General features: G+C 40.6%; 1 protein-coding gene across 12 annotated transcripts in view; it reads right to left on the reverse strand.

Moving 5' to 3' along the window:
* fhod3b (formin homology 2 domain containing 3b) overlaps positions 1–25,240 on the reverse strand; it is a 598,094-nt gene that overhangs the window by 161,430 nt on the left and 411,424 nt on the right. For 6 of the 12 annotated variants that reach the window (XM_043719366.2, XM_087978542.1, XM_087978541.1 and 3 more), the window contains exons 8-11: positions 20,258–20,352; positions 15,590–15,733; positions 7,667–7,914; positions 6,260–6,355 (exon numbers count right to left, since the gene is read on the reverse strand). In XM_043719366.2, the coding sequence (XP_043575301.2) occupies positions 6,260–6,355; positions 7,667–7,914; positions 15,590–15,733; positions 20,258–20,352 (583 nt within the window). The remainder of the gene's footprint in view (positions 1–6,259; positions 6,356–7,666; positions 7,915–15,589; positions 15,734–20,257; positions 20,353–25,240) is intronic. The other 6 variants (XM_087978543.1, XM_043719378.2, XM_043719374.2 and 3 more) reach the window with 1 other exon arrangement.

The following is a 25,240-nucleotide window of genomic DNA, read 5'->3' on the forward strand; positions in this document are numbered from 1 at the left end:
AAACTCCTATACTCAATGCATTGACCAATAAAGGCAAGCATAACAAGTGCCTTCTTCACTATCGTGTCTACCTGTGTCTCCACTTTCAAGGAACTATAAACCTGCACCCAAAGGTCTTTGTTCGGCAACATTTCCCAGGACCTTACGATTAAGTGTATAAGTCCTGCCATGATTAGCCTTACCAAAATACAGTACCTCATTTATCTAAATTAAATTCTGTCAATCCTCATCCCATTGGCCCATCTGATCAAGTTCCTGTTGCCTTCTGAGATAATCTTCACTGTCCACTACACGACCAATTTAGGTGTTATCTGCAAAATTACTAACCCATTCTTCATATATTCACATCCAAGTCATTTATACAAATAACAAAAAGCAGTTGACCCAGTACTGATCCTTGTGGCACACCAGTGGTCACAGGCCTCCAGTCCGAAAAGCAATCCTCCACCAACACCCTCTGTTTCCTACCTTCAAGCCAATTTTGTATATAAAATTGTGAGCTCTCCCTGTTAGGTCATTACCAGGCAGCAAGTCATTACATTTGCACGATGGGATGACATGGATGTTTGCTTAACAATGTGCTCTGCACTATTTTAGCATAGTAAATTAATTTGAAAAGTTGATCTGAAATTAAATAACTTATCACATATCAATATTGTAATTTCAGTGTCCAACCTCTTGGTAATTTAAACAAAAGGGGAAAATTGCGCTTAATTAATACTTTTATCTTTCAGGTATTCTCAAGTCTGACTGAATTTTCAAATTTGTATTAAATCTCATTTGAATCCTTTAAACAAAGAATACAAGAGATTTCCATTTAAAAAACATGTATAAATGTCAGTTTTATTGCAAAAAATTAGTTTTGTAAACACTGACCTTCCCACACAAAACACAGGAGTCACTGCTACATTTCTTTTGAACAAACAACAATTATATCTTACCCTTGCTGAATTTCATTCAGCAACCTCACGATTGTTACTCTAACTTATAGGACAGTTACACCCTCTCTCCAAACTCACCCAAGTAGCAGCGTTTAAATATTCTCGAGTTTGTTTGACTTGGTGCAGAAGAGAGAGAGAGAGAGAGAGAGAGAGAGAGAGAGAGAGAGAGAGAGAATCACATCCTGTGTTTCTTGAAGCATTGTAAGAACACCACTCAGTTCTGTAAGTTAAAAATTCCCAGCTGATGCTATAACCCTGCCCCCAATCATCTGTTCCTGCCGTCACTTTATTGACAAGAGAGGGGGAGAAACAGAGTGATGCTACACTCCGAAGATTGTGGTTAAAAGCAAAATGCAGCCTAAATTTACAACCATTACTTCAAACTTGATGACAGGCATGACTGAAAAGTCAAGTCATCCGATCATGCCAGTGTGTTAATTACTAGCTCGGCATTCAATATGCAGTTATAGCAACCAAATTTATGAGGATGACTGTCATTTCAAATATTCTTACAAACCTAACAAGTGATTGAGATGACATAAATGTAGGTTACTGAACACTGTATCCCTCTTGAGGTGCATTTATGACCATGCTTGGGTATCGAGAAAGAAAGTACATATTGTCCTTGTGCAGCTTGATCAAGGTTGCAGAAGAGGTTCATTTTAGAATCTGATGTATTTATAGGGCATTTTAAACACAGATGTTAAACTGCACTCAAGTTATGTACCACTTGACAGCACAGAGCACTGCAAAGATGTTAAGTTGAAGATGGCAGATCTGGCTGTGAATCTGTCCTTCTGCATTACACTGGTATGTTGATCTAGATTTTTGTCTCCAAGTTTGTAGGAATGGGGGGTAAATCTGAATCTCAACTTCACTCAGAGTCAAATGTGTTACCAGCTGAGCCACAGCTGACATGGCAAAGGATTAGAGTCTGCCATAGTCAGTAAATGGCGGAGTGGACTCGATGGGCCAAATGGCCTTACTTCCACTCCTATGTCTTATGGTCTTATAGTAAGGAGTGCGAGTATTGATCATGATCTACTTTGTATGAAGACAGACCAGAAATGAAGCATCTCTGAAAGATGTTTAGAACTTAGACTTGACATACGTGGTTATAAGTGCAATATAAGTGCAGTCGAAGGGATATTTCAAATATCAATTACTCAAACTTAGCAGTCAGTGGAAAGTGTTTTAACAGTTTGAATCCTCAAGAGTCTGGAGACTAGATTTATCAGACCTTGCATTTACTCTCTAAAGTAATATCCACAATGGAGAACTTGGGAGTGTTGAATTTAGGGATCTTTTGGCAGTTTTGTTAAAAATGCTGTATTAAATTCTAATAAGACAAACAAATCACGGAAATATTTTTGATTCTGTAAATAATTATACTGTCTTTTGTACTAAATTTTGATGAAAGCAAAGATGATTTTCCTCAGCCTTGGTGGTCCATTGTAGACAGGTGGTCCCTTAGTGCAGCAATATAGTGTTATGCTGAAGCATATATAAAGCAAATAGCTAATATCCGGCAATTAGAGCAATCAAAGGACCCAGACCATCAATATTTGGATAAGCAGCATTTCACTGAAAAGAAACCGCTTTATGCAAGCATTCTGTTTGATCTTGCTGTAAGCTTTAAAACCTTCTGCCTTAAGATTTATGCTTTCATACTGTACAAACGACCATTGAAAATGGGCTTTTTATTCTGTTTCAAGCACTCAATAATATTTAATTTTTAACAGTTTAATTCACGAGTCGGATCTTTTAATGCTAGCTGCTCAGATTTCTCAAATCAAATGCATTTAGGGGATTCGTGCTTAATCTAGTTATTGTAACTTCTCCGTTGAATGGAACAAGTCAAAATTCAACTTCACATTTTCAAACCATCTTTGTGACAACTGTACAACCTAACAGGATGTCCCCTTGCCTCTCATCTTCATGCAACACCAGTGAGCACTTTTTGGTTCAACATGGTTAAGGCTATCGAGAACACACAATAAAAACCTCACTGAGGCATACAGAGTCATGGAAATATACAACTTTCCCATTCTTCCCACCAACAATTGTACATTGAGAGTAGAAGACCAACAACAACCAGACCTTGTTCGTTCTGCTAGTCCTTCCCGGCTTGTAAGACTTACCAATTGTCTTGCCTTGTCTAGGAGTGTGCCTCATCAACAATTTGTCCACAGGCAATTAACCATAACCTTGACTAACTGCAGAAAAGTGAGTACTACCTCCCCACATTTTGAAGAGAAAGGATTAACATTTCAGTTCTGAGGTGCAGGGATGCCCAGGTCTCATTCATAGCAGTTTATTCTCTCAGTATATTGCTAATCACGTCATCCATAAATGCTCATCATTTGATATCAACTACAAAGGAAGATTTGCCAATTTATTTCCAAATAATCAAAAGTTCACCACAAAACCTAAATTAAGCAATTCTGCACTCTCAGCAGCAGCCTAGAAACAGCCACAAGGCAACGTTCCATCAGCATCAACCACTGCAGATCCCATCTCTGTCCATACATAGTAACCTCAGCCAGTGCAGGAACAATGAAAGTTTCTCCTTCTCAACCTTGCCTGATGCATGGTGACGCTCTGGTTAAACTCACCGCCAGTCTAGGAGAGGCAGCAACCCTATGGACCTTAGACTATGCAGACTTTGCTTTTCCACAAAGTTCTGAGTTCACACATGGCAAACGCTCAGACAAGTGAAAGACAGCAAATCTAAATATCTGCCATTCCATGCACTCAATGGTGGAATACGTTTTGGGGAAGTGCTGGAGCATATTATCCATTTTAACCAGAGCCAGTGGCTACAGCATACGGAAGCCAATAAACAAACTAATTTACTCTTATGCTAAATCTTATTCCAAATTATTAATTAATAGATTTGCTTTAATATACAGACACTCATTTCAGTATGCTTCTGTTAGCTTGAGGGGGAGAGATTCAAATTACTGGCCAATTCAAATTGCCGTGTGCCAAACAATGGCTGGATTAGCAGGAGTAGGCCACATGTAAGAAATCGTGTGACGTGCATTTCACTTACAGTGATGGCACATAGATAGCAAAGTAATTACATCAAACAATTCATTCAAGGATGTGACCATCACACTCAACCTGTAAGGGAATCCAGTGTTATGGAGAAAAGACAGCAAGTGGAATTATCAGATCAGTCACGATCTCATTGAATGGTACAGCTGACTTGATGGGCTGAATGGTCAACTTCTGCTCCTACGCCTTATAATCTTGTCTGCGCTCAGAGGTATTGGTTTAGGGAGGATTGTAGACCATGAGGTGTGAGATCTTCCATGCTTCAGAAACGCTGGGTGCCTCTTGCATGTATCCACACAGGCAGATCTTGGTTTAACATGATGTGGAGGAGCCAGTGTGGGACTGGGGTGGTGGACAAAGTTAAAAATCACAACACCACGTTATAGACCGACAGGTTTATTTAGAAGTCCTAGCTTTCAGAGCGGTGCTCCTTCATCAGCAATCTGATCAGCTACCTAATCAGATAAAGGAGCAGTGCTCTGACAGCTAGTGCTTTCAAATAAATCTGTTGGGCTATAACCTGGTGTTCTGAGATTTTTAACTTAGTTTAACATTACATAGAAAGATTGCACCTCTAATAATACAGCACCCTATCAACAAAGCTTAGCATCTTCATTATTGTTCATACAGAACACACCACATGGAAATTCAGTTCTGTTACCTTGCTTATTTAAAAAACACATACAAGCAATGACAAAGGAAAACTGCACAGCAACCTAGCTTCAAGTAAAATGTGCACTAATATTAATTCAGTTTAATTTCAATATTCGATTAGGGAGAACAGAATCTCATCTATACTGTAAAGATTGGGTTTATTGAATGCACAGATAAGCCTTTAAATTGAATTGAATTTATTATCACGTGTGCCGAAGCACAGTGAAAAGCTTTGTCTTGTGAGCAATACAGGCAGATCACAGAGTTAAATAGCATAGATAAGTAAATAGTAGGTAAACAGTGGCAAAAACAAAAAAAAACAAGTACAGGCGAATGCTAAGAGTTTGAGAGTCCATTCAGTATTCTAAAAACAGTAGGGTAGAAACTGTTTCAAAACTGGCTGGTGCGTGTGTTCAGGCTTCTGTACCTTCTCCTCGATTGTAGAGGTTGTAAAAAAAGCATTGCCAGGGTGGGATGGATCTTTGAGAATGCTGGATGATTTTCCTTGACAGCTGGCATGGTGGATGGATTCTCTAGATGGGAGGTTGGCCTTTGTGATTGTCTGGGTCAAGTTCAGGTATTCAGGCTGAGATGCAACTGTGAACACAGTGGCCATGCAATAGTGCTCTGCTTGAAGGGTGGAATGTGTAGCCTTGCTACGATGTACAGATCCTCAATAAGCATTGATTCTAAGTAATGGAGAAGTCCACCTGATTTTATAAGAACCACCAAGAAAACCAGTCCAAAACACACAACAGGTCCTGTTAAAATTTCTTATGGACACCACCAATGTGTTCAGGAGCCAAATGACCTGCATCTGAGGGAACGTAGCCAGTTTTCTGAAGTCATCCAACAGTAATACTCACACAAGAGTGACCAAACTATTCACTCTGTGGTTATCTCAAAATCATCAAGTCAGCTCCATTATCACCTCACCAGCTCACCAAACAGCATTCCTGCCTGCTTCAGTGATCTCTGCACCCTTAAAAAAAATCACCAAGTCCACAGCGGAGCTTTAACACACCAGAATGGGCCAAATTGATAACCTGAAGGAAAATCTCATGCAAGGTGTCGAAGAGGCTGTTGTTTTGATGAGTGCAAGTGTTGTGATCAAAACTGAAATAAACTGATGTCTCTTGGATAAAGGAGTGAAAAATTAGGGAAAGGGTAGACTATGGAAAAGAAGAAATGGGGTAAAGAAGGTCTCAAAGAGGGTTCTTGCTACTGCACATTGACATGCTGTGACCATTATAACTCAATGTTTGGATAATGACCTCCGCTTATACCTTTTGTGAATGCATCCTTCCATATTAAGATGTCAAAAAAAGGTGCCATAATTTTTACAAAGATAACAAACTTGGTCAAAACTACATTTTTGTCTCAACAATTTGAGAGTTCTGTCTGCGCTTTCAAGAGTGTAAAGTGGGCTCACAAAGAACAGATGTTACAAACAAATAAAAATCCATACTAATACAGAGACGCAGCACGTCCAGCAAGGAAAGCTTTTCACAAGAGCGTCCCCATCCCCAGAGAGGTGAAGCACAAGGAGCAGAAGAGTGACCCAAGCTGCAGTCATGCAATTTAATGCAGCCCCTTGTACTTACGCATTGCATTCTGAGAGATTTGCCTCAAATACATCATCAGACTGGGTTGGTTCATCGGCATGGCGGATCACGTAGCTCAGCTGAGGCTTGTCTTTGCTGAACAGAGTAAATTTGACGTCAAAAACAGGAATGAAGGTGATGAGATTAAAACTGGACTACTGCATTCAGGGAGACAGGAGAAGGTATTGGCTCAAACCTGCACCGTGCAGCTGACAACCGAGAGTCGGGATTCTGCATTTTAGTGGATAAGGGTAAGGCCCTTATTTTTCTGCTGGTTCAAGGATTTAGGTTCAGGTGCAAATTAACATCAGACAAGAACATTGACTTGAATAAGTAAACTTCAAATTCAATTATCAAGGAATCTAAATAAGAACTTACTTTTATTTATGACAGCCATGGCATACATTTCAAATCTTGGATACAGAAATCTTGGTTACTGCACACTATGAAACACAACAGACCTGATTTTGCACAAATGTTGTGCACAAAACAAGTTGCAACTGGTCCAAGCCCAATTCTGACCTTACTGTGGGCATGAAGTTGGACATATGGTTGTGACAAGCATCATTATATTTGTAAAGTGAAGTGAATTGAATATCTGCTTCTTGACGGTCACCCATGTCTCAAAACTACTGAGAGAGGAGAGTGCAAACAGCACATCCCTGAAGAGCTGTTTTGATTATAAATTTATTAGTTTACACTGATCTTCAGTGTTATGATTCAAATTGACTTGTTGTCAGAGAAACTGGAACTCTAAGTATTATCAGCATCAAAATAAATTCTCAATCTACACCTCCAGTTATTAGGAGCCACAGTGCTGACACAGTTCAACCTACTACATCTATAGTTTACACATTGCGGATCCAATATCTTCTCTTGAATGAAACATTCATTGTCATTTGCAAAAGTAACACGCTATTTTCATTCAGTTGTCATTTGTGCGTACAAGTGCATTATTACTTGTACACCTCACCATCTTCTAGATTACTTCACAATTAAAAATATTCCCATTGCTGGGATAAAAGTTTCAACTTTATGTGCATGTGAAATATGTGTATTCCTCTTTAGCAGTTTTCTGTTGTACATATCAATGAATGCGTACAGTTCCATCAGGAAGTCTGAACTGTGTGCAATTTGGACAATACCAGATGATGCTTTTGAGCCTCTGCTACACTATCAATGTTTATTGATGATAGGTTTTCGAGTCCTTTTTGCTCTTTACAGCCAAACCTTGGCTGAGCCACAATTTGTCTGTGGTGTGATAACTAATACAAGATGATATGATAGGATTAAAAAGTAACTTTCATGCAACATTGACTGGAGGGAGTAAAGGATAACACCACCTCACAAAAGGATCTCTGGTTAACATGGTTTCCGCACTGTGTTCAATTTTTGGCAATCACTTACTTTTCGCTGAGATCTTCATGCATCTGGCCATTGGACGTGAGGTAATGTGGGCTTAAATGGCCAGGCAGGGCACTGCATGGACTGGCAGGGGCAGACAAGGAGCTCTTGATATTCTGCACTGAATGCCTTCGACTCCTCCTTCGTTCTAAACCACGCCGCTCATTCACACCAAGACTTGATCTCCGCCGGTCCTTGCGTCCACTCAAAGTAACATTATCATCATCACCATCTTCATGCTTCAGGCTCATCTTTAAAAGAGGAAAACATGATTTGCATGACTATGTTAATGTGAAAATACACTTTCAGTTTAATTTGCTCACCCAAATGTAAACATTGTTAGTTTTTTTTCCTCCCCATCGCTGACAAGACATGCATTTACCACCCACCTCTAACTGCCCAGAGGTGGGGTGCTAAAAACTGTTCCAGACTACATATTGAAGCTGCCATCATGAAACTTAGTTGACTGAATGATCAATTGAAGAATTAACAACATCAGCAGGACTGGGGAAGTTAAGTTGTTATGTTAGCTCTTTCAGCATGGCAACCTTGAGCTAAATCGGTCAGCTATGACCTTGGCTCTGGATGGAGGTTTACTCACTGAGCTGGAACGTTCATTTTCAGATGTTTTGTCACCATACTAGGTAACATCTTCAGTGAGCCGCCGGGTGAAGTATTGCTGGTGTTCCCTGCTTTCTATTTATATGTTTGGGTTTCCTTGGGTTGGTGATGTAATTTCCTGTGGTGACATCATTTCCTATGGTTATTTGGCTATTGACCATAACATTGGAAGAAACAGGAGGAGTAGGCTGTTCAGCCCATTGAATCTGCTCTGCCATTCACTGATAATCCTCAAATCTACTTTCCTACCTTTTTCCCATTAACCTACATTTCAATCCTAATTAAAGCTTGGTTTATCTCAGCATTGAATATGCTTAATGATAAAGCCTGTACAGTCCTTTGCAATAAAAATTCCACAGAGTCACTCGCCAGAGAGAAGAAATTCCTTCTCACCTCTGTTTTAAATGGGCCAATGTCTGAGTCAATCTTGATAATGGTGTGATGAATGTCACTATTATTATTTGGGAATTTGGATTCATTAATAGAGAGAAATTTGTTTTTATTCTTTAATTCTGGGAAGGTTTTTGTTATATAAAGGGCCAGAAAGTCATTTGGAACAGTGAATTAAGGATAGCCTTCCCAATAGATCATTATGAGGTAGGCTAAATGATTCAACAAACTACCCAGTGAGGTAACTGCTGCCTAGTCTCACTTGTGTTTTTACAAACAGAGAAGTGAAGGCTAGGGGCCAAAAGGAGGAGACGGGTTTCTTAGGTCTAAAAGGGATCAAAGGACAAGGAGAGAAAGTGGGAACAGGGCACTAAATTGGATGATAAACCATGATTATATTGAATGGTGGAGCTGGCACAAATGACCAAAAAGCCTACTCCTGTGCTGGTTTAGATTTCGCAGTGTGAGTTCAGACATGGAGTGGCGCTCCAAAAGCTACTGCTTCCAATTAAACCTGTTGGACTATAACCTGGTGTTGTGTGAGTTCAGATCAACATCTTTATCCCAGCATAGCCATTTAATTCTGACAGTCTACAGGCTGCCAGAGCTGGAAGGTAGTCTTAAGTTGTTTTAGCAGCCTTTATTTTTTTTCTTAGGACTCAGAGGAACAACCAGTGAGTTAGCAGCCTCCCTGGGTTAGATCACTGCATCATTGTATTGAGCAGGAAAACAGATGCAGTTGGAAAAACTCAGCAGGTCTGGCAACATCTATGGAGACAAGGTATAGTGACCCTTCTTCAGAACTGACTGCAGCTAGGAAAAGGCTGGTTTAAATGCTGAAGGGGGGTTAGGGGAAGGAGTAAATAACTGGTGCAGATGGAGGCCAGAAAGGAAACAGCAATTCGACATATAAAGGGAATAGGGAGGTCAATCTGGTACAATGAGTAGCTGCTAATTGGGACAATTAGTGGCTAAGAGTGGGTTGGTTGTGGTAGCAGCCTATGTGACGACAAGGCCTGGTGTGCAAGAGTTAGAGTAAGGACATGGGATAAGGTGCTCAAGCCCCAAAATTATTGTAAGACAGAGACAATGATCCTGGGCTTCCTGTTGGCTTCTACTGCAACATGTTGTGCTCATAGATCAACATCTCTGTCTGAGTCTTGCTGCAGTTCTTCAGTGAAGCTTGCAGCAAGCTGGAAGAAGAGCACCTCATTTTCTGCTTAGGAACCCTGCAACCTTCCGGACTCAATATCAAGTCCAATAACTTTACGGCCTCAGCACCTTCTCCCATGTCCTGGCCCTGTCATCACATGGGCTTTTACCACAATCAACCCATTGTTAGCTACTAATGGTCCCCATTAGCAGTTATTGATGTCCCCAGGCTGAGTTTTATCCCTTCCTTTGTCTGCACCATTGCTGCTCTGTCTCCATCTACCATTTAATCCTCCCCCCTCCCCCCTTCTTTAGCATGGGGAGCTCAAAATTAGAGGGCACAGGTTTAAGAAGAGAGGGGAAAATTTGAGAGATACCCAAGGGGCAAATTTTGCACACAGAGGACGATGAGTGTATGGAGCTGCCAGAGGAAGTGCTGAAGGCAGGTACAATTGCAACATTTAAAAAACATCTGGATGTTTTAGAAAGGTTTTAGATGTACATGTGCCAAACGCTGGCAAGTGGGACTAGAGCAGTTTAGGATATCTGGTCGGCATGTATGAGTTGAACCGAAGGCTCTATTTTCGTACTGTACAATATATAGCAGAGATATATCTATTTGTATATACCAACCTTTTCCTAGTTACAATCAGTTCTGAAGATGGGTCAGTTGGACACAAAAGGTTAACCCTACTTTCTCATCACAGGTACTGTCAGACTTGCTGAGTTTTTCTACTAATTTCAGTTATTGTTTCTGATTTCCAGCATCCATAGTTATTTGGGTTTTATTGCATAGGTTAGGGGCAGTCCATTAACAAGTGGTGCTAGACTGGAGTCACCTGTAGGCAAAACTGAGTACTGCAGATGCTGGAGATTAAGAGTCGAGAGTGTGGTGCTGGAAAAGCACAGCAGGTCAGGCAGCATTTGAGCAGGAAAATCGACATTTCGGGCAAAAACCCTTCATCTGGAATGGAGTCATCTGTAGCCCAGTTAAGTTTGGCAAATTTCCTTCTTGAAAGTACATTATTAAATTAGTTAGATTTCAAACAACCACCTGGAAGCTTTCTTGTCACTTTTAGCAATGTCACCTTTTTCCCCCCCCCAAATTTACTTACTTATTTTCTTTCAACTGTCTTTAAGATCACAAACTACCTTGATGGCATGTGAACTACAATTATTGTGAACATGACGACAATACTGCAGAGCCAACGCCAAACTTGGGAAGGCAAGTTAGTTCTGAAGGCCAAACAAACTCAAAAATCAAGAATAAGGCTTCCTATTCCAGGGACTATCACCCTACTATGTGCTTGATGTCAGTTCGGGCCATTGCACTATACTGATAGATTGATTTGTTGTTGTTACTTGTACTGAGATATAGTGAAAAGGGTTGTTTTGCATGCTATACGGGCAGATCATCATATACATAGGTGATTTAGAGTTTGGGACCCAGTATAGTGTGCCAAAATTCGCAGATGATACCAAAATGAGTGGTAGAGCAAAGTGTGCAAAGGACACAAAGTCTGCAGAGGGCTGTATACATGTTAAGTGAGTGGGCAAGGGTCTGGCAGATGGTGTACAATGTTGGCAAATGTGAAGTCATTCATCTTGGTAGGAACAGCAGCAAAATTGAACATTATTAAAGTGGTGAAAAATTGTAGCACACTGCTGTGCAGAGGGACCGGAGTGTCCTTGTGTCGGATTCACAAAACGTTGGCATGCAGGTTCAGCAGGCATTTAAGGCGGCAAATACTGCAGCTGTATAGGGTGGTGGGGATGTCACACCTGGAGTACTGCGTGTCGTTTTGGTGTCCTCACTTGAGCAAGGACACACTGGCACTGGAGGGAGTGCAGAGGAGGTTCACTAGGTTGAATCTGGAATTGAGAAGGCTGCCTCATGAGCAAAGGTTGAGTAGACTGGGATTATACTCAATTGAATTTAGAAGAATGAGGGGGGGGATCTTGTAGAAACATAAAATTATGAAGGGAATAGATAGGATGGAAGCTGGGGAGGTTGATTTCACTGGCAGGTGAAATTAGAACTAGGGGCTATAGACTCAAAATAAGGGGGAACAGATTTAGGGCTGCGTTAAGGAGGAATGTCTTCACCCAAAAGGTTGTGAATCTGTGAAATTCCCTGCCCAGTGAAGCAGTTGAGGCTACCTGGCTGAATGTTTTTAAGTCAAAAATAGATAGTTTTTTGACAGTGAAGGAATTAAGAGTTATGATAAGCAGGCAGCTAAGTCAAACGGAGTCCATGAAAACATCAGCCATGATTTTATTGAATGGTGGAGCAGGGTCAATGGGTCGGGTGGCCCACTCCTGCTTCTATTTCTTATGTTGATATGTAGAAAGTGCATATGGTTGGCAGAGCAGAGTGCAGAATAGTGTGTTATGGCCACAGAGAAGGTGCAGAGAAAGAGAGATTAAAATTAATATTTGTGAGAGATTCATTCAAAAGTCTGATAACAGAGGGAAAGAAGCTGTTCTTGAATCTATTCATGCATGTATTCAAACTTCTTTAAGCATTCCAAAACCACTGCATCCGTGCTGAAGCTGGGCTGTAAATATATCCATAGGCCATCTCTAGAACCTGGGCTATGGAAAGAACCTAAATGCTAATCCACTGACTTGATAGCAAATTACATTTCAAAGGTCACATCAGAAAGCATAAATTGCAATCCTCCAGCATTGACCAGAACCAACTGACAGAAGTAATATGTGACAAGACAACATGTAAGGGGAGAAGCATAATGAGAAAAAGATTAAAGCGAATTCTATACTGGGTACAGGCATTGAAACAGGCCATTCAGCCCAATCAGTGCTGGTGTGTATTCTCCAATCAAGCCTCCTTCCATCTTTCCTCATCTAAATCCACCATTGCAACCCATCTCTCTCTTTGCCCCCAAAAGGCTTGCCTGTGCTCTCCTCAACTGCATCTATATTATCACTCCAACCTCTGCCTGTGGTAGTGAATTCCATATTTTCACCACTCTTCGGAAAAATAACCACCTTCTACATTTTCTTTTGGAGTTTTTGGTGACCCTCTTATATTGATGGCTTGCAGTTTCTCTTCCCAACAAATGGAGGCACGTCTGTGAAGCGTAAAGGCAAAATGGCCAAAACGTTCTTGTGACACAAGAGGGGATTACAAATACAGCAATAGTGTCGGGATTTAGACGGACAAATAAATTGGATTGAGCATTGTCAAATATTGACACTACTGTTAGGAACTATGAATAACTTCAAATTTAACTTTTGTGTTTCCTGCATGGAACAATGGCAGACACATTTTTAATTCACTTTTAGAGTGATTGTCGTAAACACAGTAATGAGGAGTCTGGAGGATTGTTTGTTTCCTTGCATTTTTAATGAGGATTCATAACCCTTGAAGGGAAGGGGAGATGGGAGCAATGGTTTACTGCTTTTATAAAGGTGGTAGGGAAAAAGACCTGAGCTGTTGCCTAGTAACAGGCATTGAGAGACACCGAGTAATAGAAAACTACAGGTGGAAGGTGGCATTTGTTGTGTGTGCATGCAACAGTGTTGAACTCTCTGCTAAGAAATTCTGCAAGACTACTAGAAACTGAGTTTAGGCTATTCATGCGTTTGGTTGGAAGTTGAAGTAATGGAGTTTAGTTTGCCCTTTGGATCGAGTCTCAGGGAGAGATGCCAGCTGAAGGAAAGGCAGCTCACAAATGCACAAAAAAACCTCTGAACGGAAACTGTTGGTAGTTGTGACAGCCTGAGCAACAAGCCTCTGTGTGAAGAAAATGGCAAAGTGTCACTTGGATTTGGTATTTTTGAAAGCACATCGGTGGGAAAAAAAGACTAGCCCAATTGTGAGTCCTTTTCCATTGTTCATAATGAAATCTCTCCAACTTTTCTGTCCAGTGTAACATAGTTCATATATCTCCTTGCTTAATAAACATTTTATTTTGTGTGAGAAAACTACACTGGCAGACTCTTGTAACTGTGATCAGTAACTTACTTCTGCAGGAAGAAAAAAAACAAAGTGAATGTCTATTAAGCCATGTTTCAATCCGGGACCTGTCCTGTGCAATATTAACAACATGGGATCTTAATACCTGTAAGACAGAAGCTAACCTGTCAAAATTAACAGGATTGGATTTGAGATATTGGTTAATAGACTGTAGAACCACCTGTGCATATGACTGTGGTAAACAAAAACAATCCAGATTCAAGGTCATAAACAGAAAATCTATCAGGCTTTGGAAAAAGGGATAACATCAGTCATCAAATAACTGAGCTACAAGTTAAAATGATAGGGATTAAGCTTATTCATACTGAAGAGGAGACTGATTGAGGGATTCATAATCCTGAATGGTGATGAAGAAACATTAAATTCCAAGAAACTATACCCTGACCTTAAGATAACACAGAGTGTGTATAGATTGGAAACAATCTGACGGATCTATGGGAGATGGAAGAGGAAGGGGAACAAAAAAGATCCAATAGATTCATTGTACAGAGAGAAGGGGTATGCAGGAGATTAGATAAAAACTGTGCAGACAATAACAAGGACTGTCCATGTATTATATATAATATATTATAAATATACAATTAATATTACATTTGATATATTTATATGACATTATACAGTGTATATAATGGAGATCACTTATGTGTGCTGTATTAGTTGATTTATTTAAAACAAACTGATACAAGATTTAGAGCTATAATTTTCAATGTATTTTACCATTTTTGGAGCAAACTCTGATTTTTTTTTTCTTTTACAATGATGCTTTCTAGACAAAAAAGTGCCAGAAACAACATGAGTAAAACAAAAAGAATTGGCACATCTAAAGACTTGAAATAAACAGATTATTCAGTACCCATGAAAAAAAAATTTAATTATTTTCCATGTGCACCTGTCAGAGTATTAACCCATCTTTCCTCAGTCAAATGTTGACTTTGTGCGTTTGCATTACAAATGTAATCCTTATTGTTGTTTCTCAATCCTCATTCACAGTGGTGCCTTTGGCAGTAATTCCTCCATGCATTTGGTTGCCAATCTCTGCAGTCAAGATCCAGAATCTCGACAGAGAAATTTCAGTAATGATATTTCTCTCATCTATTTGTCGCATCTCAAATGTACCATCATCACAGCATGCATGTATTATTCTAATTTACTGGAGAATTACATTAGCATAAGTGTTGCAAATGACAGGGTTTTGAGGGACTATTTAGGAGAGTGAAAACTAGCCATGATTCCGGAGACTGACTGCTATCTCGTGACGCCTCTGTAAAATTATATAGTGGACGCCAACAGTGAGATTAACTGTGCTGTCCTCAATCAAGGCTCAAGATTTTGCTGACACTCCTAAACTCACATCTGAACAATCACTTGAGTGAGCTATTGCCAAGATGGATTATTGCAGTAGCATAAGATACAAGGGGATTGGAGGAGGGGGTGGGGGGTGATGATGATGATGAGGAGAAAAGTACTAGTTTGTATATTTTCATACATCTGACCTGACTGCCAGAGTCTAAAGCTTTTTGCTACTTGTTTCAGTCCAACAATGTTGCCTTTCTCAATTGCATAAATTATCAGCCTACATCAAAGCTCAACAGAAGACTTATGAAATCTTGCATCCTTTAATAAAAGGCTAACTCTGCTCAAGTTGCTTACTGGAGGCTACAGATTCTGCAGTTTCACAATTTTCATAAACCTCATCCTCCCCCAGCATCTTTTTAAAAACAATGTAATTGTGCTCAGATTAACGTGGGAGTGTGAAACATTACCTCATAAATATTGAATTGTTCGAGCAGATCCAAATCAGTTCCTTTTTTGTTCAAGTGCCTCTGGGAAATGGCTTCCATCCCCTGTTCTTCTAGACAGTCCACTACATCATAGAAGGAATCTTGATCGGGCAAACCTGCCAACGTCTGGGAATTCCAACAAAGCACATGAATACATTCATTTCACGAAGAGAGAGAAACTGTTAAACACGCAGATGAAAAATGTATCCATTAAAAAAAAAAGCTAAAGGAGTTTTGTAGTCAGCATTTCTCACTGCCCCAGGAAATCGGTTCGACCAAATTGAACATTCTCACTTTTGTGCTATTGTGCAAGAGCTGGAATCGTACAGCATACAAAAACTTTGTAATAAGTGTTTAGAAATTGAGCGCATACATTTTTTGCATTTGTGTGGGATTTCTTTGTTCATTAGTTTAAACAGGTCACTTAGCCCTTCAATCAGGACTCATTATTCTTCCATTAAAATATCACAAAGGAACATTATATGAAAAAAATTAACTATTAATGAAGAAACATCATTTCAAGGCAAACATTTATTTCAAAGCTGACCAAACGGTGCAGTTGGATGAATTGTGAGATGCTGCCAGTATACTGTTATCAACTTACCATCATCTGCCATCCACCGTCTTTCTCATCACAGCGTCCCTCCACTCATTCTCCACAGTTTATTATAAAATGTGAAGTATGAATGAAAACAATGTTGAAGTGGCTAAAATGATCAAAGTGCTGATGTAATGGAAACAGTTGTACCGTTCAGCTTCATATCAAGCTCCCTTGTCCTTGTTCAAATAGGAGTGGCAACAAAAGAGTAGAGGACACAGATGTCAGTGAAATGAGAAATTATTGATAACTTTGAAATTTGGTGCAGAGGGACAAGGTTAGCTGCTTTATAATCCTTTCTTCCAGTCTCCATTAGTTGATAAGTATTCAAATTAATTGAGCAGATAAAATTTTAATATTAGATAATAATTTGGTGTTATTTCTAAACTGGAAACCTAATATGTTAAGCAATACACAATTAAGTTGACAAGGTGAATGATGTGTTGCAGCTGTAGCATATGGGAGCTGGAGGATGTCATCATATGGGCAGAAGGTGTCAAGGAGCCCTGGCTTAGTTATTAAGGGAAAGGGGGAAGGGGGAAGGTGCCTAGATAGTTTCTTTCAAGAGACATTCACACTGCTTAGGACAGCAATTTCAGATCTGGTTCATGATCAGGTCAGTAAGGTGTGATTACATATGAGGCAGACATAGGGGCCCAGAAAGTGGGAATGGAGAAGTCTTAGTTGCTGCCATTATCCAACTAAATAAAGATTCTTATAGTTTGTGTTGACAAGAGCAGGGAATACAGAACAGACGAGTAAATTGACCAGGGCAAGGAGCAGGGAGTCAGAAAAGTGAAAGTAGTTCTGGTAGGGGACAGTATAGTTAAGGGAATATATGCAGCCACAAATGTGCATTCCAAAAACTGTGCTCAATGCCAAGGTTAAGACATCTCTTTCAGGCTGGACAGGAACTTGGAGTAGCTGAGGAAGAATCCAGTCATCATATTTCACATGGATCCAATTAAAAAAAGCTCTGCTGAGGAAACATAAGCAACTAAGGGCTAAATTTAAAAGCAGAACTAAAAAAGCAAAAGCTTCTACATTATTACATGAGCCAGAAGAACTGGTGTGCAGTAAATAAGATTGGAGTTGAATGTACGGTTCAAAAGATTGGTTTTGGAGAAATGATTTGGATTCTGAGGTACTAGCATACGCGGTACCATTAGGGCAGTATTCACCTGAACAATACTGAGGCCAGAGAAGTGTCAGTCTTTTAATGAGAGCTATACAGCAGGTTTCAAAAATTGGGGCGGGGGGTGGTTTACACGATGGGAAACTTAGCAAGTTAAACAAAAAGGACAAGATAATAATTCAGGGTAGCAATGTAAGGCATTGTTAACGAGAGTGAAACAGGAAAGGATGGAGTGTCAGAATTCAAGAGTGCACCAATAGGGTTAGAGTAGGTTAAAATGGTTTTAAACTAACAGGAGGGTTTACATGGTCCAAAGATAAGGTTGAATCAGCAGAAAACATTTTGGCATGGATAAAGCCAAGGTCCGCATTTAAAATATAGTATAAAAATAACATTGAAGTCACTTTATTTGATTGTGATTAGTACCCACATAAGATAGATGAACTCATGGCCCAAACATGAAGTGCCTGAGGGGTGCGAGTCCACCTGAATATATCGGAGGGTGAGATGGATTTGTTGTCTCAAAGGTATATGGGGAGAATGAGCCAAAGATCAATCATGGTCTCATTAAATGGTGGAGCAGGGTCAATGGGCTGAATCATCATCTTCTGCTTTGCATACATGCTCCCAACCCTGTGGCTTCACTTTCAATAAACTTCAACAAGATCTTTACTTTTAAACCTGCAGGGAACGGAGCCTAAATCTGAAAACAAAGTATAAAAGGCTACAAAATTAATTTGGTTAAAATGTTAAGTAGTTGGTTGGGGCAGGAAAAAGTCAGGTTTATTCTTGAATGATTCTTGTAATGATCATGGACAGGTAAGTGTCATCTATACAATGGAATAATGGGTGATGAAATCAGAACTGCAACAATGCACAGAACGTGCAGAGCATAATGGCACAGGGTTTTGATGAGGTTATACCAGTTTCACTTACTTGAATACAGAAATACCCTTTGGAATATAACCGAGTAACTACAGATGATGTTTAAATATTAGCGGCCCTGGATAACGAAAGTGCGAAGCTATAAAAGTACCAGCTGCCAGGTTGGATATAAGCAAACTGCAAAGTCCAGCAAAGATGATTCAGTTGCTTAAGCTGCTTAATACTTTAATATATTAACTTCACCTATGACAATTTTATTTGCAAGTAGTATGATATTCCATAGTTTTGTCCTTCAGTGAAGTAGAGAACATATTATAAATCATGAGCCTCTCAATTTGAACCTTGCTGAAAAAAGACAACGTATCAAAGCATTTTAATTGCACTCATCAGTACATTTTGCAACAATACCAATGGAAAGGGGAACAATTTATTACATAAGAAAAAAGTGCTAACTCATTGACAGACAGACATTAATTGTGTACCCAGCATGACTTTTTCAACTTCAAAAACTGGATGCCAGTCATTCTGTCTCATTCCTCAGGGTAATGCCTTGAAGAGTTAGTCAACTTGTCCGGAATAAATTTAAACAAAGATGGCAGTTAACTGCCAGTCATCATGTAACTGGAATACTTTACATGGCAAAGCCTCTACCAATTAGAGGCTTCTTGCCAATCAATTAGCACACGCTATCTACAGTTCAAAACATCCTTTATATTGGTGCCCTTGCAAATGTTCTGATGAATACAAGGCAAGAGCATTGATAAAAATCTTTGATATTACTCAAAGTTCTGTACTACCAAATGAATGCAGGCTCTCAATTCCTATTCTTTGATTTCTGTTGGTATTTCAGGAGTTTTGTCTGTTTTTAGTTTTTCCATCCATCTGGGTATTGCAAGTAGGCGCAGTATTTATTGTCCAATTCACTCTCACTGAGCAATACATCACATTCCAGCTGCCCACAGGCAAACAAGCTATTCCCAAGTCTCTTTCAAAGCTCCTCGAGAACGATCTCCTCTCGACGTAATGTTCATAGCAAACTTTTTAAACTACTCCTTGTCTGGTCTCTCACGCAGTACCTTCCAATTCCCCTCCAATCACCTCAACATGCCCATGATTAGGAGAGAGTTGTGAGGCATCTTAGATACACTATGTATGTCATACTACCCTGTGCAGAACCAAGGTCAGTTATCTCTGATTCTATTTGAAAGGGAACATTTCTGAATTTTAAAGTTGTAGTTTTGGATATTAGCTGTAACTTTATCAACATTCATTTAAAAAGTTAACAGAGAACAAAGAGAAGCATTAAACAGGTTTCTCTATCTTGTAACCCGATCACCTTTATTGCTAGGCAATAGAAATTAGATTAGATTAGATTACTTACAGTGTGGAAACAGGACCTACAGCCCAACAAGTCCACACCGACCCGCCGAAGTGCAACCCACCCAGACCCATTCCCCTACATTTACCCCTTCACCTAACATTACTGGCAATTTAGCATGGCCAATTCACCTAACCTGCACATTTTTGGACTGTGGGAGGAAACCGGAGCACCCGGAGGAAACCCACGCAGACACGGGGAGAATGTGCAAACTCCACACAGACAGCTGCCTGAGGCAGGAATTGAACCCGGCTCTCTGGTGCTGTGAGGCAGCAGTGCTAACCACTGTGCCGCCCTATGTTATTAAAAACAGGATCAAATCACTAACTGCTCTGATTTCCCTTTCAGAATTGGTGAAGTGCACAGACATGAACCATTGAGGTTCTAAGTGCTTTAGAACAAACTACCAAGATGATGTCGAAAATTGAGAATATAAGAATTTCCAAATTCTATCAAGTGTAATTACAATAGGGCTTGCATTAACCTAAATGCAGGACTGCTTCAAAACTCCGCACAATTGAACAGCCAACTAAACCTGCAGGAATGCATCTCATTAGAAAATACAGTCAAATGCCAACTTGTCACTTGGTGGCAGACTGTTCGTGGCATCATTTAACATCAGGCTCACAAACTTCAAACAAGTACTGCACAAACCTTATTTATTAAAGTCATTGCATAAACGAGAAGCTCGGTGTCAATCCCATCTTTTTCATCCAGTATTTCCATAATGTTTGCCCATGCTCGCTCACCTGAAGAGAAAGATTAAAACAACATGTTAACCCAATGTCTGGTTCCACGAGCTGGAGACCCTGCTCCATTAATTCATGCAAACCAGGTGCAAAGGACCTTTCTTGCCAGCTTATTTACAAAGTCGTGTATTACGTACATCTGCCTCCGACCTACCAACCGCAACAACCCTGCAGCCTTTACACACTTGATCGACAGGCAAATTTACATTAAACCAAATTAACACATAATGACACTTAAAAGGGAAACTATAACAACAATCAAATACTCAAGACAAAATTAAGTTTCAAATGTTGTTTGATAGAAGACACTCTGGTGGTTGACACCAGAGTTGATAAAGTATTGGGGAATCAATGGTTAAAAGTGGCTATTTGCAATAATGACTTGCCTTAGAATTTTGAAATGGCAGCTGCAGTCACAGTGGTGATGAGAGCATGAATTATAAGAATTACCTTGGAGATGTTCCTGTATATGTTTTGTCCCAGTACTAGGACTAGGCTGTTTTAATTTTAACCAATAGAATATTGTTAACTGCCTTGCTTTTTCTACCTTTTACTTATGAGAACAGTATTTAAGTCAATAGCTTTGAACAGCACTAGCTGTAGTTACATTTAAATCAGTTGCTTTGCTCATCTAACTTTGACTTATGAGAACTCTACTAGAGGTAACAACATTAAATCATGTGGGAAATGAGAAAAGGTGAATTAGCCACGCACATAAAGATTATGAAATATACTGCTTTCATGCTAGAGATCAGAGATCTGTTAATAGTTCTCCAAGAGATAGCTTGATTGCTACTCTGGGGTGTCAACCACCGATCTCTCACCAGCTTAAAATAAAGCGTGTGTTGATATTGAAACTTGTGTTGACCAAAGTTTTTTGAGTCAACACATGGCCATTGATAGGATCTGTTTCCATGCTGTGTGACTGTTGGATCCAATTAACCAATGGCAACCAAGTTTCCCAAATTAAACGGGTCCCATTTGCCTGCATTTGGTCCACGTCTCTGAACACTTACCTTTCCAAATGCCCTTTAAATGTTTTAATTATATCTGTATCTACCACTTCCTCTGGCAGTTTATCCCACATATGAACCACCCTGAGAGAAAATATTGCCCCTAGTTTCAAACTCCCCCACACTAGTGAAAAGACCTTTGCTATTCACCTTAAGTATGCACCTCATGATTTTATAAACCTCTAAGGTCACCCTTCGACCTTCTACACTCCAGTGAAAGTCCCAGCCTATCCTTATAACTCAAACCCTCCAGTACCAGCAACATCCTGTCAAATCCTTTCTGAACCCTCTCCAATTTAATAACATCCTTCCTGTAGCAGGGCAACCAGAACTGTCCAGAACATTCTGGGAAGTGAGGGAAGAAATTCTGGAGCCCCCCCAGCAGAGATATTGATATCAACTACAGCTACGGGTGAGGTGCCAAAGGACTGGTGGGTGGCTAGTACTGTGCCTTTATTTTGGAAAAGTTGTAAGGAGAAGCCTGGGAATTACAGACCTGAGTGTTTGACATTAGTAGTGGGTAAGTTGTTCGAAGAGATTCTGACAATATAGGATTTACATGTATTTGATTAGGCAAGGACTGATTGGGAATAGTCAGCACGGCTTTGTGTGGGATATCATATCTTAAAAACTCAACTGAGTTTTTTTTTGAGGATAGACCCAGAAAGATTAAGGAGGGCAGGACAGTAGATATTGCCTACATGGATTTTATTAAAGCCTTTGACAAGGTTCTGCATGGCAGATTAATTAGTAAAGTTAGATCACGTGGGATTCAGAGAGAGCTTATCAACTGAACACACAATTGACTTTACACTAGGAGTCAGTTGTTTTCTTTTAAAGAGTGGAAGGCAATGACCAGCAGTGTTCCGCATGGATTGGTGCTGGGTCCACTTTTGTCTTTCATTTACATAAATGATTCAGATGAGAATATAGGCAACATGGTTAATCAGTTTGCGGATGACACCAAAATTGGTGATATAGTCGATAGTGAAAGGAGTTATCTAAGCCTACAAAGGGATCTTGATCAATTGGGTCAAAGGGCTGAGGAGTTTAATTTAAATAAATGCAAGGTATTTCATTTTGGTAAAACAAACAAGGGCAGGGCTCTGAGTAGTGTTGTCAAACAGAGAGGAGTTGAAAAGTGTGGTGCTGGAAAAGCGCAGCAGACCAGACAGCATCCGAGGAGCAGGAGAATCGACATTTCGGGCATAAGCCCTTGGTGTGCCAAGTGGGTTGAGATAAAAGGTGGTGGTGGGGGGGTGCGGGGGGGGGCCTGCTGGGAATACTATAGGTGGAAGGTGAGGGTGAGAGGCCGGAGTGGGGGTGGGGGCGGAGAGGTCGGATAGAAGATTGCAGGTCAAGAGGGCAGTGCTGAATCCGGGGGTTGGGACTGAGAGAAGATTGGGGGGAGGGGAAATGAGGAAGCTGGAGAAATCTACATTCATCCAGTGTGGTTGGAGGGTTCCTAGGCAGAAGATGAGGCACTCTTCCTCCAGGCGTCATGTGGCCAGGGTCTGGCGATGGAGGAGGCCAAGGACCTGCATGTCCTTGGTGGAGTGGGAGGGGGAGTTAAAGTGTTCAGCCACGGGGCGGTTGGGTTGGTTGGTGCGGGTGACCCAGAGGTGTTCCCTGAAATGTTCCGCAAGTAGGCGACTTGTCTCCCCAATGTAGAGGAGACCACATTGGGTGCAGCGGATACAGTAAATGATGTGTGTGGAGGTACAGGTGAATTTGCCGACGGATATGGAAGGATTCATTGGGGCCTTGAGGGAGGTGAGGGGGGTGAGGGGGGAGGTGTGGGCGCAAGTTTTGCACTTCTTGCGGTTGCAGGGGAAGGTGCCGGGAGTGGAGGTTGGGTTGGTTGGGGGTGTGCACCTGATGAGGGAGTCGCGGAGGGAGTGGAGAGGCCTAGGAGTTCAGATACATAGTTCTTTGAAAGTCGCGTCCCAGGTAGATAGGGTGATTTAGAAGGCACTTAGCATGTTTCCCTTCATTGCTCAGACCTTTAGAGTACAGGAGTTAGGATGTCATATTGAGGTTGTACAGGATGTTGGTGAGGCCACTTTTATGTCTCTGCAAGGACTCCTGGGCACAGATGGAATCCTCTGAGCCCCTCCTTAGCCCCATTGCACAGGCTATTACTGATTACCTAGACCAGGCCCTGGAGCAGGCTCACAAGGAGGGCCGACAATTCAACCATATGAAGGGTTAAACATCCATCCCCATGTTTGACCCTTCCATACTGGGTGGTACAAACATGTGGAGCATGGGCCTGGAGAGCAAAGAAATCTTGAACAGCAGCCCCCTTAAGTTAAACAGGGCTATACCTCTCACGGCCTGTGCGCATACAGAACACTGATTCAAGGCCTTGATAAGCACACATAGCATGAACCTCCTATTGTATAGGACTGGTGCATGCAACATGCTCCCTGTAAAATCCTTGAGTTAAAAGGGAGGACTCCCACCAGAAAGCCCTGCTATCTCCAGGCAGCAGGATGGAATATCATGGCATATCTGGACAGTTGGAGATTTGTACAAGTGCAAAATCTTTAGCCTCATTCACTTGGCACCAAATGCCTGGGTCTGAGGTTACAGACCGTACTTCTCATGTCTCACTACAATAGTGCACTGGACATCAGGCCCCATTATTCCTGGGGTCATCACAAAAGTTGAAAGTGTTATGAGAGTATACAAAATTTACTTGTCCTTTTGAATCCTGATTGACAGAAAGTACAGACCATGTGTCTGCACTTAACAATAAATCACAATTTATTACAAATAAATAGAATCTAGCTACAAGTAGACAATATGAACTAGTGATATACAGCTCTACTTATTAAAATTCCAACGGCATTATAAACACCACCCTGCACATGCATGGACAGATCCAAACAGACCCAATACAAAATGGATGTCATCAGTGGAAGGAAAGACTAGAAGGCAGTTCAATGCTCAGTGCTTAAAAGGTTCACCAAGCTGAACCTTTTCCAGGTTAAAATTTGTTGTGCCTCAGTTTTCATTCCAGATATTTCCTCCAGGTATTTTCACTTGCTTGCAAGAGACTCAGTGATGGATTCACATGTATCAAGTGCCTGACACATTGGTTAAGAGCTACAGCTTACAGCAACTGGGGGGGGGGGGGGGGAAAAAAACGGCAACGGCATTCAAGCTGGAAGTCCAATGGCTTCTGACCAAATGTTCACACCCACAAGCTGTTCAGCTCCCTGGAGTTAACAACATGGTTGTTGGCGGGTAGAACAATTGGTCACCATTCCACAGAACAATCAGCTGCTTGGTGCTGGCTCCATTTCCATTCATACAGACTCCCTAATTCCATCTTGTCTGCGTCTAAACATCTCTCATTGTTTATATTGTAAGTGTCTGCTTGAACAATTGCAATGAGTGTTGGTAACTTGCTTTTGAAGAAGGGCAGTATTCTTTCTACAAGCCTTGGTTTTTAAAAGTCATTTAGTAATTTCGGTCCAATCAAAAGTACAATAATAAAAAGATGTCATATATGTGCACTTCATAATTAGAAACTGTCCTGAAAAGGGTTGAATTTATCCATATTCTTTACTGGAACAACTATAATCAATCATTGTTTTTATTTCAACTTCTTTTTCCTAGATCTTTATTACCAGAAACTGCCTTGGAAATTATTTAAAAATCAAGGATTTCTCATTGCCTTGAAGTTTCCCTCAGAGTCCGATACCAGTCAGTTTGCATTTCAGTGTCATGTTAGCTACAGGCCCTCATGTTCTCATACAAGGCCACAGTCGGTCTGGTGTTGCTCGCCACACATTTACATTCAATTACCTCACTTTCTTTCCTATTTCCTCCCGATCATGTGCATCGTTAACTTTTAACACCAAGTG

Source organism: Chiloscyllium plagiosum, unplaced genomic scaffold (genome assembly GCF_037043375.1).
Source record: "Chiloscyllium plagiosum isolate Xiang-an unplaced genomic scaffold, Cpla_swu_hap1 HiC_scaffold_34, whole genome shotgun sequence".
NCBI classification, from domain to species: Eukaryota; Metazoa; Chordata; class Chondrichthyes; order Orectolobiformes; family Hemiscylliidae; genus Chiloscyllium; species Chiloscyllium plagiosum.